At 42.0% G+C, this 17,498-nt stretch overlaps 1 protein-coding gene across 1 annotated transcript in view; it reads right to left on the bottom strand.

The window, feature by feature from the left end:
- Positions 1-17,498, bottom strand: part of sema6a (sema domain, transmembrane domain (TM), and cytoplasmic domain, (semaphorin) 6A) — a 105,815-nt gene that overhangs the window by 21,384 nt on the left and 66,933 nt on the right. The window contains exons 7-15 of the mRNA XM_085367417.1: positions 15,684-15,774; positions 14,249-14,368; positions 13,663-13,751; positions 11,759-11,976; positions 9,963-10,094; positions 7,654-7,809; positions 4,996-5,169; positions 2,838-2,978; positions 2,637-2,714 (exon numbers count right to left, since the gene is read on the bottom strand). Of these exons, the coding sequence (XP_085223543.1) occupies positions 2,637-2,714; positions 2,838-2,978; positions 4,996-5,169; positions 7,654-7,809; positions 9,963-10,094; positions 11,759-11,976; positions 13,663-13,751; positions 14,249-14,368; positions 15,684-15,774 (1,199 nt within the window). The remainder of the gene's footprint in view (positions 1-2,636; positions 2,715-2,837; positions 2,979-4,995; positions 5,170-7,653; positions 7,810-9,962; positions 10,095-11,758; positions 11,977-13,662; positions 13,752-14,248; positions 14,369-15,683; positions 15,775-17,498) is intronic.

Raw genomic sequence — 17,498 nt, 5'->3', positions numbered from 1 at the left:
AGAATATGTCAGAGGAAAGATAGAAAAAGAAAGACGGGTAAAAATAGAAACACAGACATGGATGGATATACGCAAGTAACGCGTAGCTGATTAGGTAGGCAGTCAAGAAAGCAGGGTTTTGTTTTTTAATTTTAATGAGGAGAACGGAAAGTAAGAAAAGCAGAATGAAATTGTCTTCTCTGCAGGGATCCATTTGTGTAAGCAAACAACAAAATGTCACCGACTCTCCCCTCCCTTATTTTATCCATCCTTCTGTCCAGCCTGGCAAATGTTTTGAATGGCTCACCACAGACCTGCAGTTCCTATCAGATCTAATCCCGTCCCTCTCTCACTTAAAAATATTGTACAGTAAAGGAGCGAGGTCATCTGCCCTCCTAACTCAATCAGAACAGTCCACTGCTTTGGCTTTGCAGAGTAATAATAGGATGGGCAGTGTGCTTGCGTGTGTGAGTGTGTGGGGGTTTTTCCCCTAAGTTTTGTGTGTGCAAGCGGGAACGTGTGCCTTTGGTGTATTGGCATGCCAGACCAATCATTTTGCAGCAGGGGGATCAAATTCATTCATCGTCAAATAGCCAGTGGAGCACCGCGCCTTTTGTTATGACTTCATCTGCAAAATGTTTTTTCCCACCACAAAACTCCATATGCTGTTTGTTCAGAAAGCATAAAGTGGTTCTGTGTCATGACTACAGCCACAAATTATAGTTACTGCGACCATCCAGCTTTCCCGAGCGCTGCGTACCAAACCCCGAGCCCGCTGCAAACAACACTTTCCTTCCATTCATCCTTCCAATAGCCCCTTCAGCTGAAGGAAATTGCAGTTACAAACCATAAAATTAGAAAGATCACAGATATGACAAGCAGGGAGAGGGACTGGCACCAGGTATGACAAAAAGGCGAAATGCTGTTTTACTAGTTCGATTCAGCCAATTCCAAAGCAGTCCACAGTAACAGTTTAAATGAAAAAATACACTGTTAGAGATAAATGTATTATGAGATGATGTTGTGGGCATAGTACGTGCATCTAAATACTACAATACCCATGAGCCTCAACTCCAGTTGGAGGTAAAGGAAGAGCAGCAGAAAGCTAACAAAAAAGTGCTAAATTTCCACAGAGCATATTAACCAGCTTACTAACGTATACAACTAAGTTATTGAATGCAATTTAATACATTTTCATGGAGCCAAAATTAGAGCTGGGCGATATGAGATTTTTTCATATCACGATATGTTTTTTTTCATTTCAGGCGATAACGATATCTATCACGATATAAGCCAAATAACTATATTTGTAAGATTTAAATGTGCCGTTGCTCACAAGTAAAATGTGAAATAATCAGCAGCTTGTTTTTATTTAAATATTTATTTCCCATAATAAGTTCAACAGGGTAGATGTACTTAAGGAACATGAGACTTTTTCAGATAAATAAAGGCAAATATTGCAAACTACACAAAAGGCAGCCGCTAAAGCGTTTAAGTTTCAAAAGAGAACAAATGAAACAGACTAAATTGTCAATTCCACTTAGAAACAAAGTATTAATTCTAAAAATAAATCTTAGTTTGTTTTACAGAAGAACAGACAAAACTGACTAACTTTTGTCAATATCAAATAAACTGAGAACTAAAAGGAAATTCTCAATCTCTCCTTGTTGTATAGCTTAGCTTTTCAAACAGTTTTAACAGTTACTTTAGTCTGACAAAAGCCGAATGACGAATTAGCGCTTCCAGTCAGAGACTGAGGCTACGTCCACACGTACACGGGTATTTTTGAAAACGGAGATTTTCCGTTTTCGTTTTAAAAAATAATCCCGTCCACACATAAAGGCAGAAATGAAGGAAAACGCTGCTATGAACATGCCAAAGCAGCAGGTGGCGCTAGATTCCTAACCGTGCAGAAATGTTGGCCAATCAGAAGTCTAGAAGCCTCGGTGGGAAAAAGTAAACAAAGCTGCGGCATAGAAGCAGAACAGAGTCGTATGTGTGGAGGGACAGTAACTGTGTGTATATGTAAGCATTTAAACACTGCAGAGAGTAGAATTAACAGTATTGTAGAAATTCATTTCACCGAAACAATAACATGGCGCACAGTGTGACGCATGCACCAGTTTATTGTATTTCCAGACTTGCTTTCGGCACAATTTACAGTGCACGCTACTCTGTTTTTGTCAGACTTGAAATAGCCGAAATACCTTCACACTACGGAACTTCTTTGGCTCTTCCGTTCGACAATCTCTCCGGCGTTGGAACCATCATCTGTTTTCTCTTCGGTCACGCTCGGTTGATTTTTCTAGTCGGCACACTCATTTCCTCCATTATGCGCTAGCTCCATTACCCGCTGGCTGCTTCCCAAACAAACACACGTGCGGCTTGGCACTTGTGCTGTACGTAACAAGTCACGCGACGTGACGCTGCGGCTGTGATTGTTTCGGCTCTGCGCTACTGAATTTGGATCGGCTGACTTTTTTTTTTTTTTTTTTTTTTTAAGAGGACAAGAGCTGCGAGGTCTATCGCGATAGCTTAATTTCTCTATCGAGTAAAAGTTATATCGCGATACATATCGTTATCGTTCTATCGCCCAGCTCTAAGCCAAATACCCAAAGCATGCAGCTCCTTTGACTTCGATTGTCTTTATTACTTACTTAGTGTTGCCAACCACCTGTCTGCAGGCTCCTTCTGGGACCCAACCACAATATGGGTCTCTGGAGGCTATACAGGACCTGGAGAAGAATTGCACACACCATTAGGCCCATTCTGCACATACTGTTTTCTTCTTTCAGAAGGAATGCACATAGCTCAACCACTTGAGTAGGAATGATGATTTAATAGAGTAGCAAACTTACTTCTTGCACCGCCCGTGCCTTTCACACCGAGAGAGCGGCACTTTAACCACACAGGAGGTGAAGGCGACCCACAGAGCGTGACTCTTGCTGTCTATCTGTATACCTACGATGCGCTTATCTTCTACTCCATCTATGCTGCACCTAGAGGAGGAAAAGAAGACAAAAACTGATTACTTTGTATTTTCTTTTTCAGCTGATTTATTGTGCTTTTCAGTAGATGCTGTTAAAATGGTGCTCAAATGCTCAAAAAATACAGGCACAATTTCAAATAAATTTCACAGTTTCATTGGGTCTTGGATCCACATGGTGCCAAAGAGAGTGGATATCTGTAATCAGGTCTTATCAAGCACAGTTCTGACTGTGATCGCAAGAAATTACCTGCTCTTTAACTCTCCTGTTTGCAAGGGGTAGGCAAGCAGAAAAAGTTGGTTTAAGGAGCAGACTCGGAGCAGCTAAAACTCTTTGTTTCATTTCATGGAATGAACTAAAGGGCCAGCATAAGATAAATGAGGAACATTAGCAAAGCTGATCTAGGGTATATCGCCCTTAACTATATGGTAGTTTAAAGACAGAGTAGAGAAAAGTTGGGCATCGTAAAATGAGATTTAGCTTATTCAATGAAAGAAAGGGGAAGATTAGGATGTGGCAGAGAGACAAACTGTGAGGTCAGGGAGGACAGAGATAATGCTGGACTTGGGAACATGAGGTCACAAACAGAGCGGGAGATAAAGAGAGATAAAGAAAAGGGTGATACAGATACAACAGATAAACAGACAGATGGGCACTGTGAGCAGTCAGCAATAACACTGCACTTAACTGGAGAATCCTCTAACACTAACTCAAAGCCCCCCAACTCCAACATTCCTCTATCTCAGCTAGTCTTCTTTGTCTCAACAGCCCCATAGGAGTGCACTGTAATCCCTCTGGGGCGTGTCAAGCATCACTCTATCCCTTCTCTCTCGCTCCCTCTGTTCCTCTGTCTATTCTACCATCCAACTCCTGGGATTTAATCTTTCCTTCGCAGAGCTTTGGTCCTGTATTAACGCTCTAAATTGGGGCTTACAGTTCATCTACACCGGGTAATGCACAGCAATCAGGCCTACACTGATCCGGCCGGCCAGGCAGGGAAGCAGGCAGGCAAAGTCACACGCCGTATGCGGCTAAAGCCAGATGGCCATCAGCCCACGAATGCTCGGTCCCAGCCAGAGAGACACAGAACAGGAGAGAAGTGAAACAAAGGGACGCGATACTGGGAGAAGGCAAAAGGAGACACAGCAAGTAGAAGTGAAGAAGTAGAAGCAAGGGCCTGCCCTGCATCCCGGACATATGGCCCATCACATGGTCGCAGCATGTTGGATAATCAACAGTAGGAGCCTTGAAAGCCCTCCCATCAAGCCTTCCGTCTCCTTCCCGTATTCTTCTCTGCTTCCTAACACAAGCCTCTAGTCTTCCCATCTCTTCCCTCTGGTCTTTACCACTCTTCTCTCTCCCTCCTGTGTTTATGCTTCCATCCATTACCTCTCAACCAAATATTTGTTTTGGCAGAGTGAAACTGTGGCTGATTTTTCCTTATTAACTTTTACTTCAGATGTACAACAATACCCAGCTCGACCCTCTGTACCAAGTTCATGAACACACACACTCAGACACACACACAAACAGACTTACATCCATACATGCACCAACAGATGTGTAATGTATTAGCGAGAGATCCCAGGCTGGCTCTGAGACACACACAGACCTCAGTGTGAGTTTCTATGCGTGTGCTTCCTTTAATCAGCCAAGGTTTTAGCTCTGCTGTGGTTGCGAACCACAGTGCTACGTTATCCAGAGCCTTAGGGTCTATGTCTTTAATTTAGTAGCTGTGGCTGGGCAGAGTGTAACCTGATAAAACTCTTTTAAATGATAGAGTAGCCATCTGGTTGGCTGGCTTCGCAACATAGCTTGGGTCAGGGGAACGGACTGGTAGTGATGGAGCTGGTGGGTTGGTGGGTTGGCTGAGCCGATAGATGGTGGAAACAAGCAAAATTAAACACATTCACTCTCTACAGAGCACACACGCATGCAATAACTGTACTTTCTGTGTTTATAGCAACTGTATCCATGTGTTTCTCTATTTCTGTCCATTGCATATACACGTATGCTCGGTTTTACATACTTGTCAGGGTTGTAGACACTGAGCTCCTCAAGAAACAGGCTCTCGTTGAGGAAGCCGTTGTTCATCTTGGCCAAGAATTTGAGGATGATGCCTTTCTCAGACCCCAGAAATACTACTGTGTGGTTTTTATACGGCCCTGCCTCATTGTCCACCACAATGCGCGTCAGACGATACCTGAAAAAGGAGCAGCAGGTAAAAATAACCAATCAGTCAATTAATTAGTCTGTTAGCCTGCAAGCAGAGGAAAATGTTTGCTCACTAGAAAAGCAACACCAACAGCAGGGACCTAATGCAACTGTTTTCAACTTTTTCTTCCACATCTGGGCCACTGGAAAAAGTTAGCCAAAGAACAAAATAGAATAAAAAAAACAGGAGGATGTCATTTTCCAGATAATAATTACCTAATCAGCCAATCAATTAACGTACCTTCCACCACGCATGTCAGAGGTCTAAAATAGACTAAAGAACAGCAGGGGGCGCGCATTAATCTCACTAACTGATTGTCATTTGATTACAAGCTCACAATCAGATTGCCATAGGGCCTGTCAGGTGGTTCCTCAAGTAAAAACACTGCAAAGAAGTTGCTCAAGCAAAAGATAACAAGCTCTACTTTCAATTTCTAATTGACAGCTGCTGATCGCACAGTTTGGCTTAGCACCAGTTGGATGTGCATAAAACTCAGAAGCATACCAAACACTTTAAGGTTGGAAAATTAGACACCTGCCAGTCAGTGAGATCTGGACCGGCGCCCTGTTATCCTTGTGGGTGAACGGGTTTTAGAAATACCTCCTGAGGCTGCTTACTCTTACCGACTGATGCAAATATCTAACTAAGATACTGTTTAAGTAATCACAAAGGCATGCTGCCTATGTGAACACCAATAATCACCAATTATTTTTAATTGAAGTATATGTGATCTAAAGATGAGAGTGTATTCAGAAATCTTGGAAGTTTGTTTTGTCCTCGTTAATGTTTACTAGATACTGCCTAGGTGAAAAAGTTTGTCATCAGATCATATTTATTTGGGGGTAATGAGACTAAACTTAACCCTACTCGAGTACAGTTTTACACCATGAGCCCATTAAAAAAATAATAAACAAAGCCACATCCTCTTATCCCATTCACTGTTTTTGTTTTCTTTATACAGTATATCCTTTGAAATGCTCTGTGCCTCCAGCTTTATCTAGTCAACATTACTACCGGTCTGAAGATTTAATTTGATTTTGATCTATTCATTCATAACAGATGCTCCAATAACCATTTCAATTAGGCTGATCCCAGTTAAATAATACAATCTCAAAGAATAAGACGTTCACTGTCTTTCCTACTCATGATAATAAAAATCACAAGAAGGGGATTCTTCACTGTCTCACCCGTCTTGGTGATTCATTGTGCCCAGACAGCTGAGGTCTGTGCCACTGCACAGCAAGTCTCAAGCGGTCTCAAGATGGAAAAGATTTTTCAAATTTGAACTTCTTTCTGTGTATTGAGGTGCCCCCTCTGGGGTGTAACAAGGATCAAATCCTATTACCGATTTCATTTCCAATTGACTTCAGCTGAAGAACAGTATTCCACATTGAAACCCTGACAGATATCATAAGAAGCCTCACTCCTCTTCCACCGCATATGCTTTCATGCTGCTTTTTGGGCCTACATAATACTTTCAAGAACCGCCTCTGACTTCCCTACAAGCTCGCTGTGCTCGCTGTGATGACATTTCAAATCAAATCAAATCGTCTGATTGCTGATTATGTAAAGATAAAGAAAAAAAAGCGTGTCACTCATAATGTATTCTTGTGATAAAGCACACTAATGAACACAGAGTTGTAGGGATAACCTTGATGAAAGCTGTTCATATTCTGACTAAGCCACTGCAGTATGTAGGTCAGACCTCGGCAAAGGAGCAGCAAGATGTGATATGATGCAAATAACTTGTAAAACGTATGAAGAATTCTTTATGTAGCTATCTTTAAAGTGATACTACCACCACTGAGGCCTGTCAAGGATCTGGCAAGCCCAACTTTAAATCTGAGCAGCTGTAATCCATATCCAAGTCCAAATGAAAAACTAGATCTTTTACTTTTTACCAAATGCTCTGTCAGCTACTTTTGCCCTGCCGATGGGATGGCGGTGTGCTGTCGCATTCCCCCCAGAGGCTGAAATGTCTGTGTGTAGTGCAAGTAAAAGCCAGACAGACCTTTATGATCAAACGGCATCAGCCACAGTGCACTGGCTTTTGAGAAATGGGCTCAACTACAGAAACTCAAAGGAAAAGTCACCACTGAACAAAAAAAAAAAATCAGGTTTTTTTTGTTTTTTCCCTGTGAAATCTCCCAAGAGGATTTTAAACAACTGACAAAGAGCTGAACTCATTGTTCTCGTGTAAATGACACGTTTCAGCATGAAGATAAGCATCACTAAGGATTCAAACTGTTTGCGTTGTCTTCATGACATCACCACGCTGTCACTCAGAGAGAAAGCTAGTATAGATAGGTGTTTCCTCTACTACAATGAAAATAGGTCAGTGGCTGGAGTACCTTCAGGCTTTCTTTTAATGAGCCTGATTCTCACAGCAGCACTTCATGTAATTATTGTCCTGGGCTGAAGAGGCTTGTAGCCTTGATGATGATGATGGCCTCTGGAGTGTGCGATACTTACCGAACCATGGTCTTGAGAAACCAGGGCCTGTTAGCAATGGAGGGTACAGCCTCGTCCATCAGAGGATGCATCTTGATGAAGTTGAGTGTGTCATCGGGGAACTCATTGGATACCTTATACCTCTCCATCGGTGGAGTACCAGCACAGTTGCCAGGCCTACAAATGGAGTGGCGGAAGAGCAAGGTAATGAATAGGAGCGATAATGGCAGAGGGAAAAAAATAGTGAATAGAATATGGAAAAAAGCACAAATGAAAAACCACCACTTTGACTGCAGTAGGAATGAGCCATTTTTCATGGTAAGAGCTTCAACGGAGGAAAGAAAGTTCTACTTTCTTAAAATCAATGAAAGTGCTGCTTTAAATGACTAAACTCTCATTCCAAGAGGCTTTTGGTCACATAGGAGGGCGCAAGATGTCTCCTTTTCTGTGGCTTCAGGCTAAAGCACTGAAGCATTGTATCTATCTGATCCTTTTACGGGGAGTTGGTGAGCTTCTTGTAAAAGAGAAGCTTCTTTTGATAGCATATCCCTTTTGCAGCCATCTCACCTCTGAGAGCCTTTAAAACCCTTTACTGCTTGGTCTTTGATACCCTGCCATAGCATATAATCCACAACAGATCCCAGAAATATTAGCCATCTGGCCACTAAATGTGTGACATGAAAAGACCAAACCCTATAGTCTGTTATAAAAATATACAAACCTTACTATGTATATATGCACATGTTATTTTTAATTTATTTAATTAGAATTTTATTGACAGAATGATGCAGTGAAACCTTTGCTGATTTGTATGAAATAGAAATTCATTCATGCTAATGAAATCCCCACGTTTACATGCAAAAACTTCACTGTATGGCATTCTGGTGCAAAACAAAAATTTGATTAGACAAGTGATCTCCATTATATGGCAGCTGTGTGCATCTAAAGCCATTAGACACGCATGTGAATTTACAACAAATTACCTTGTGGGCTGAACATGATTAGCAGAATTTTCTGTATTATATGGCGGCTGTGTGCATCTGAAGTCGTTTATAGCAAATTATCTCGGGTGCGCAAGATAATAACTTGAACACACCAGATATAAACATCAACTTACAGGACTTTAGGGAACACCATAGAAAACATGTCAGCTGATTCTAATGTTAAGCTATTCTCACAAGTATTACTGCTTCACTGTAAAAGAAGAGAATAATAGTTTGTGCTAGAATTCTAACATTTCTGTTACTGCATTTACGTCCGGGCGCATATGGGCAGCAGAACGAAAGCAGACATCTCTTAAATACGAAAATCTGTAAATGATTCAGTATGAGTGTCTAACACATGGAGTAACAGTCTGCTGCGGAGCCAGACCTAGGTGGCTTTGTTACAACTCTCCGTCTGTTTGCTCAGTGATAAAAGGTCTGAAAGAACCAAGGGATGGAAATGAAATCAATCACATCAGTTACTACAAAAACAATGGTGGCTGTACCTGCTCTTTGAAGCGTCTGACCTTGTTGAACATAAACAAGTAATTACATGCTAATTGAGGTAAGTGCGTGAACTCACACAGATACGCACATTCACACAATGCATGGAGATTAATGCACAAAATACAGTACGGGCTCTCTGATGGTGAGGAACTGTGTCCTCAGCCATATGGGACACACACACACACACACACACACACACACACACACACACACACACACACACACACACACACACACACACACACACACACACACACACACACACACATTTATCACGGCCCAGATCTTTGTTGCAAATCTCTCTCTCTCTCTTTTCTGGAGGAAAGGACAGCATCCTGTTAGTGCACTAATTAGTTTGCAATAGATGGGAGATTGATCAGGTTGGTACATTTGTGGAATTAGCCAGCCATCTGTAAAATGATGTCATGCTTCGTTTATTGAAGCTAAATTAGCTGCGTGTGAGGCGTGGGTGGCAGCGGTAAGGTGAGGTAATGGGATATGAGTGCAACTGTGAAAAAAGGTGGTCTCTACATGAGTAGGTGCGTGCTGCGTGTGACACAATTTGACACATGAGCGTTTTCTGACGAAATTAGCGATGCACTAAATATGAGGCAACATGAGTTAAGAATAAGTGATTATTATCCCATTGTGGTATAACAAGTGTTAGGAATTGACTGCATAGTTACATATCTTGTCTGTGCGTGCACGTGTGAGACAGCCAGGAATGAGGAGAAACACAGGAAGAGAAACACTCTGTGACTGGTGTGTGTGCTGCCTTAAATCCTGTGCGTGCCTGCGTGTATGCAAGTGTGCTCGCTGGTTAATTAACTGCTGCTGTACCTTGGCTTGGGAACCTTCTCTTCAGGAAAAGGTGTCCAGGTGGAGTCTGGTGATTTCTGTTCTTTGAAACGCCCTGTGAACGTGTTGGCCACCTCCGCCATGTCATAGGCACACACTGCCGAACCTGGAATACTGCGACGGCACACACAAGCACACACAACTAAATAAACAATCCTCTTGACTGAGCATATCAAAGAAACACCTTGCTATCACCAGGAGACAGAAAAATGGATTTACAATCCCTTCTCAGAAGGGTTAAATCCCTTGAGGATGGCTTATTTTAGCTGTTTCCTGTTTACACTGGGTGATACAGTCAAGTTTTGAGTGTTGTGAAGGTTCTGCCAGATTAAAAAAAAAAAAAGAGGTGCGTTGTTTATCCTCACTTCCCTTAGGTATACAAGAAGACACTTTACACTTTCCTCTATTTTTTAACATAATTTGATCAATTTTTTTCATTAATAAAAGCATTTATTTCTTTTGTTCTCTACTGATCACCATGTCAGAGCTTTCGTGCATTCACTTATGTGTTATTGAATGTAGTGATTTACGGGTTCACACATTCCCGTACAGTAACCTCTAACACTGACTTTCCCCGAAAGCCTCCAGGCATCAAAGTTCATCACCAGTCCACGCTTGGGGCCAAATATGAGCAACAGATTATCTTATTATCACTTTTCATTTTAAGGGGAAAAATACCCATCTTATGATTGCAGTGGAGCCACTGATTTCTTTGTGTCTGTGTGAAATCAATGCATAGCAGATTACTGAGTCACTTTTCTATTTTTTATGCTTTTTTTGTGTCCAGAAATAAAAACTAAGGGCTGTTTACAGAAAGAAACCTCTCTTTCTCTCTCAGCTTGCTGGATTTCCATGCTGTTACATCATGGGTTAAACTCATCATGTAGACATTTGGAAGACAGCAGACACAAGGGTAGCATTATTGAGAGCAAGGTCAGAAAGCTGTTAATTCTTGGCTTAGCTACTAAATTACAGTAATTACCCTCTGCATTGAATATGTACAAAAAGTTAGACAGTCGTATGTCTGTTTATATCGGGCTGCTAACGAGACAGAATTAGCTGGCCGGTTAGCAAAAGTCTGGGCCGTGAAGCAACTCAGCAAGACAATCGAATGACACAAAACCCTGAGTGCTGCCTACTGTCTGAATGTGCTCCCTTCACCCCTATGAAATGGAAAATTAATGCTAGGATCAAAACTCCCGCTTATAGAAATTTTCAGAGGCACTGCTTCATTGGGTTTTAATGTCCATTAACCATGCTCAATTGCGTTGTCACAAGCAATTGTCTTATCTGCTAAAAAGCAGCCATAAAATGGAAAATTACAATATGTGTGAGCTATCAGCCAAGCTGTATGGCTTTGTGGTAATTTTCAATTTAGATAAAAACTCCCACTGACTGCGAACATGAAAGCCGTGCAGAATATGAATTATAAGAGGGAAAATAAGATTAAGCACCTGCATGTCAAAAGGGCAACAACACTGTTTTGACAGAAGATGTGAATGTTGACCCACTGGGTTTAGAAATTACACGCCGCCAAGAGGCACGGCAGGGACACACGCTACCAACGTTAACAAAGGTCAGACTGTCAAAGTGTTGATGAATTTCAAAATGTCTTTCAAACTGAGAAAGATAATCGGTTTAATAAAGGGAAAGTTCATGTGCTGGTGCATGTGAATTTATCTGAGATGCTGGGAAACGCTGGAAAAAATACCCTCAGCAAAACCAGTTTATTGCTCACTTTTCACTGCTTGTTTACTTTTACCTTCTGTCGTCATTACCTGTTGTAAGGCGTGGAGAAAGTTGCCATCACTACATCCCTCCCATTGATGTGAATGACATCGGTCACAGCCTGCAGGATGTTGAAGTAGAAATGGGAGTCGCCAGGGATGGAGCAGTTCAGGCGAGACTTTAAAAACGAGGTCCACTGCTTCTCCAGAACACGCGGCGATCCGCCTCGGTCGTTCTTACAAACCCTCGCCACCCGTGGAAACACCACCTGAAGAAGTCAAACGTGGTTTATATTTAAGAAGCTTAAGATTTCACCTTGAGATTTCTACAGTCACACATTTCACATCGATAATCTTATTGCTATAAGGCCTTTTTGAATGGGAGAAATTGTAGGTACACCACAATGTGTTAATCTAGGGTTTCGTCACGTTATAGCAAATTAAAGACAGAAGAAAAGTGGTGCATTTGATATGCTGTTAAACAGTCAGCACCTGGCAACAGAAAGTTTAAAGTATACGGCTTCAAATAGGCCCGAGCTCTGTAATTACAACTCTGTCGTAAGTTCACGTAGCCAGAATTGTAATTAGTTGTTGTGACACTATACTTAACAGCTATAAATCTTGCCCTGAACTGAAATGGATGGTGTGAATGGGAACAACCATGCATTTAAAACAGATCCCTACTCACACACCCACAGACAACCACACACACACCCTCACTCTTGCAAACACACCACGACCCTCCGCTTTCCCATTGAACCATGCACAAATATGAATTAAGCAATGCAGCAATTCCAGCTAAGACTCTAGAACCTGCACAGGCCCGTTCAGTGTGAAATTTTAGATTACTGAGATTACACAGTGTATCAGTGGGTCACATTTCTGCACTCGCTAATCTGTGAGCGACTTGGACGCAACTCAATACACGCATATACATAAATGGTCCAAATATACACATCGCTTCACCAAACAAACGCCTTAGTGGAGGCTTTTTAATTCACTTGTGCACTGAAAGGTTTATCCTTTTGTATTTTCTAGATAACAATGTAACAACCCGACATTAAACCTAAAGCAAACAACTTGCCACAGCGGATTTATCAGTTTGCCATAAAGCACAGACGACTGTTTACATTGTCAGGGTAGGCCAGTCTTTTTCGTAATAATAAAGAGATATCAATTCACTAAATGTTAAATTGCTCTCTGCGCCATCAGTTCTACCACCACATACATAATTATACTGACACTGCTTTCAAAACACCCGGCAGATTGAGAGGCCTGATCTGTATTCATGCTCTGCAATAACACATGGCTGTCACTTCTGGCAGTGAATCCATTATTTCTATGTTACCTCCGCTCTGTTCTCATCTCGTCCCCTCGGTCTTTCTCACTCTCTCTTATGTGTTTTCTTTCATTTATTCTGCACAATATAAAAAGAATGATTCATTTGCATAACGTATTTTCTTCTACCTGGTGTCCAATTAAACTTTTGCAGGACAGGGCCCAAACCTGGAATGAAGAGATTAATAGAAACGTTTCTGTCCCTATGGTGTAATACCTGAGAAAAGCTTGGGTTTTTTTCCCGTCTTCTTCTGATACTTTGTCTCACTTCTAAGAGACACTTGGGCGGTTTTTCTCATGGGAAACACTGAGAGGGTGGGCCAAATGGGAGCAATGCAGGATGGATGCGGACGTGCAATTCAAGTAATATATTTAGACTTCAAAATGGGATCTCAAGACATCCATATATTTTCTTTTTGAACCTATTTTAGGTGCCGTTTCCTGCCTAGTGTTTATCTGTTGCTGGAAAAGGGTTTGTCCACTTTACTGCTCCTAAAAGCCTCCTTCCCGTTATGCGTTACCCATATCCTGTTAGTTTCCTCGGGCGCTTCCTGATTCTCCCTGTAAATAGGAAGTCACCTCTGATTAGAGTTTAAAACAATAGTGTATGTGCTTACCTTTCCCATTGTATTGTACTCCATAGCAATTTCCCTAAAGAAGAAATAAATGAAGTCTCCATAATTGACTGCCTGGACGAAGTAGGGCTCTGCGAAGGGAAAAAGAAAAACTATTATGAGTCAAAGAAGCATTTTTGCTGTGACAAAACAGTTCTGACACCATATTTCACAGTAAACCGCCAGAATATCTGTCATATTATGCAGAAAGGTAGCGACTGCGAGCCTTGAGAGCCTCAAACTATCATCCATCATATTAGCAAAACAATTCACATGCGAGAAAAGGCGGATTTCTCTATTGAGTTTTGACAGACTGGACTTGTGCTTGTTTCTCCCCAGGGCAGAGTAATTTCAACACTACTTGTGCAGGCTGGCAACATGACTGCATCAAACAGAGCATGTAGCATAAATGCTCCAGCTCTTCATACCGTCATTCATACACAGAGGGACAAACACATGTTTGCACATGAATCATAAAATACAAACACGTGGTCAAGCATGCATGTCCGAACCTTAGGTTTTTTTTCTAACTTGTCAATCAGCCTGGCACTTTCCGACCACAGGGACTGTGTTTGTGTCCCCCACTCACCTTTCAGCCATTTGGAGTCATGTTTGACAGTGCGCAGAGTCGGGCTGTCTCCAAGGCTACGATAGATGACCGCATCGATCGCTAGAAAGTCTGTAACGGTGGCCGAGTACAGCTTGCCATCTGGTGAGCGAACACAGAGGGAGAAAGAGCAATAAGGAGGAAAGATGTAGACGAAGAGGGAGGAGGATGGACAAAAAGCGAAAGACACAGAGAGACATAAAGGAAAAGAAAAAAAGGTGAAGAGAGTAAAGTTAATCAAGACAGAAATGCATGAAGCCACCCAGAGATTCCTGCTCCCTGTGGTGAGATACACAAACATGTTTCAGATGATTCAGACCTGGAAAATGAATGAATCACACAACCAGAAGGCACTCTTTGATGGACAACAAACAGGCTGTACGCACTTAAACATTTGTAATTGGCCAATCTTGCAAACACTCTCCAAAAGCACAAACACTGTAGCCCTGCACTCGCATACAGTCTTCGAGCACCACAGAAAGCCAAAGTCGCACGCTTACATGCACATACATACACACACATTCTTCACAAACACAATCCACCGCTAGCATGACCTCAGCCTGCCTCAGCTATAACCACAGTGGAAACTCAAACTACATAATTGAAAGGATAGCAGTCAGAGGAACCCTGTTGATTACTCAGTGCTTCCAGCTTCTTCCAAGCAGCTCTGCTACACATTAACTGGTCAAGCTAGGCATTTACTCTTGTCCTCTACTTTAAACCGGCAGGGACAGATCATCAATACTGCCATAAATCGCTTCACAGCAAATGTGTATAGGGACTGGATGTCTTTAGCAGCCCGTGGGTTCATTGCACCAGAAGAATCTCACCACGCCGACGGAAAGATGACTCATTCTGGTCACATCCATGTGTGACTTATGTTAATCTTGAGCATTTTGAATGGAAGTGAATGAGAGACAAAGAGAATCACAGAAAATAGAAGGCGTAGACAGATGAATCTGTTACCACAGTACTATTAAAGTGTTTCCAAAAGGCTCCAATAAGAAGAGCAATGTAGCGCCAAATCGAATGACTTGCTCTAGTGCATGTAACATAGATTGGCTTTCTTTTTTGACATGTCAGAGTATTGCCATTAGAGTAAACCGCAGGGTATTAAGAAGAATATTAAATACAACCGCAACTAATCCCTCACTCAAATACACTCAACTTTCCCATCTAGCTCAAACTGTTCCCAGTGTTAAGTAACTGCAGATAGGAGAAAATTGGGATTAATGTTTTTGCCTCATGGCATTGAATGAAGAGTAGAAATATCACATAAACTATTTTAACCTTATGGAAATTTGGGTTTCTTTCATTTTAACCCAAAGGACAGTGACTGAAGTTTAAAAATCACAGTGATGTTAAATGCATTACAGATCGCTTTCAGTTTAGCATGCGCAGAAATGTTTAATCTTACCAGCAAAGAGGGCAACGTTGGCGTGCTTGGCATCATACGGACAGCGCGCCATTCCACTGATCTCCTCTCCCTGAGCCTCCAAGGTGTCAATCTAAGGTCAGGAATGAGATGAAAGGTCAAGAGGGGGTCAAAGCAAAGTGGTGTGCGGTGTCAAACAAAACAATGTACTTGAAAAAAAACTTAGGAAGTCTTGGTTCCCAGTTGGAGGTAAAACTCTAGCAGAGGAAATGTGTCAAAATGTCAAGACAATCAAAAACTATAGGCAGCACTTAAAAAGTGTTGAAGTGTGAGTCATAATAAAATAGCCCTCAAAAAGCAGCCCGAGAGTGTATCAATCTAACTAATATCACTTGTATGCCATTCTGGTGTCCTGCTGAGGGCTGCCAAAGCAACTGGGAAAATCTCAAAACTGTCATGGAGGGTGGAAAAAAAGACATTTCCGCAGCAACACGTTTCACAGTAGTGGTTTGCTTCCCCCGTCATCCTTTATCCTTCAGCTGTACTCATTTTAAAGAAGTGTTATAATGACCCTCAAGACCGATCTTCAGCCCATTTACAGCACCGCTTTCCCCTGTCCTGATTTCTAAAGCTTGCGCTTTTGTTCTGAAGAGAGGAAAAATAAATTAGCACACAGCCCTGAGCTGGGAATGTGAGAATTTTTCACAAAACCAGAGTACGGCTGCCGTTTTTTAAGTCGTATTTTGCAGCACAAACTTTTTCATGTGCTAAGAGCTCTTCCTTGGGCAATGCTTACCTCCTGATTTTGTATATTTCATAAGACATACTAATTTTAATTCTGCCCCTAGACAATCTGAAAGTTGTCTTTTCTCAGCATTGTGAGTTAAGTAATTCAATTTTGTTATTCAGTCACTCAGCAGTCTCGTTTCTTAGAACTATTTTGAGCCATTGTTCATTGTTTAAAAAGTGCTAGTTTGGGCCTCCTTAGCGCGTTGATCACTGTGAACTGGAGTCCAGTCCAGTTTGGTTACAGTGCAATTGGCAGAGCATGGCAGAAAATCAGATGTGGGTGAGAGGTCACTATCATCCCACCGTGGGTAGGCTTGTCTTCCCCAGCATGCCTCAGGACACTCTCTATGGCTTAAGCTCAGAGAAACACACACATGCACACAGAGGACAGGCTGCGCTGCGCTGACCAGAAGCTGAGGTCAAAGAAGATTACAATACACACACTTACCCAACAGTTCACAAATACATAGTCATTTTTCTTCTCTATCGCTGCTTCTATCTATCCCATACTCTTCTTCCTTGCTTCCCTTGCTCTCGACAAAGAGGTCCGTAGCTTGCCAAGGCTGCAAACTGCTTACGCCGCCCTTTCTGGTTTCTAAACAGGTCATTTTGTTTTCTATTCCTGTCTCGGCGGAAACGGTTATCATCTGCCCACTAAAAAGGTCACACACACACACACACACACACACACACACACACACACACACACACACACACACACACACACACACACACACACACACACACACACTCCGGCGCAACGCTAAAAAGGCTTGCCAGAGAAATTGTTGAGGCTGATTTGGCAGAGAATATTACAAGTGACCTTTTACAACAAACACAGAGCCACCAGCGGCAGTGTATTTCTCGATTTCTCATTCCTTCTGTTTCTCCAGAAATTGTGGAAAGACAATATATGGAAGCAAGCTGGACATATATTGTTATTAGATTGGGGGGAGGGGGCTGTAATTATAGATTAGACTGAGTTAACCATAAGAGACGTGAGTAGCTGAAGGTCATGCGTGTCTACTGAATCACAGCGTCTGTGTGTACAGAGTGACATGGGAACTT

This window comes from Diplotaxodon limnothrissa, linkage group LG12 (genome assembly GCF_057381915.1).
Source record: "Diplotaxodon limnothrissa isolate DT_005_m linkage group LG12, D_limnothrissa_male_GT1.1, whole genome shotgun sequence".
NCBI lineage: Eukaryota > Metazoa > Chordata > Actinopteri > Cichliformes > Cichlidae > Diplotaxodon > Diplotaxodon limnothrissa.
Note: the sequence above shows the minus strand (reverse complement) of the source record. Positions and strands in the feature narration are given on the sequence as shown.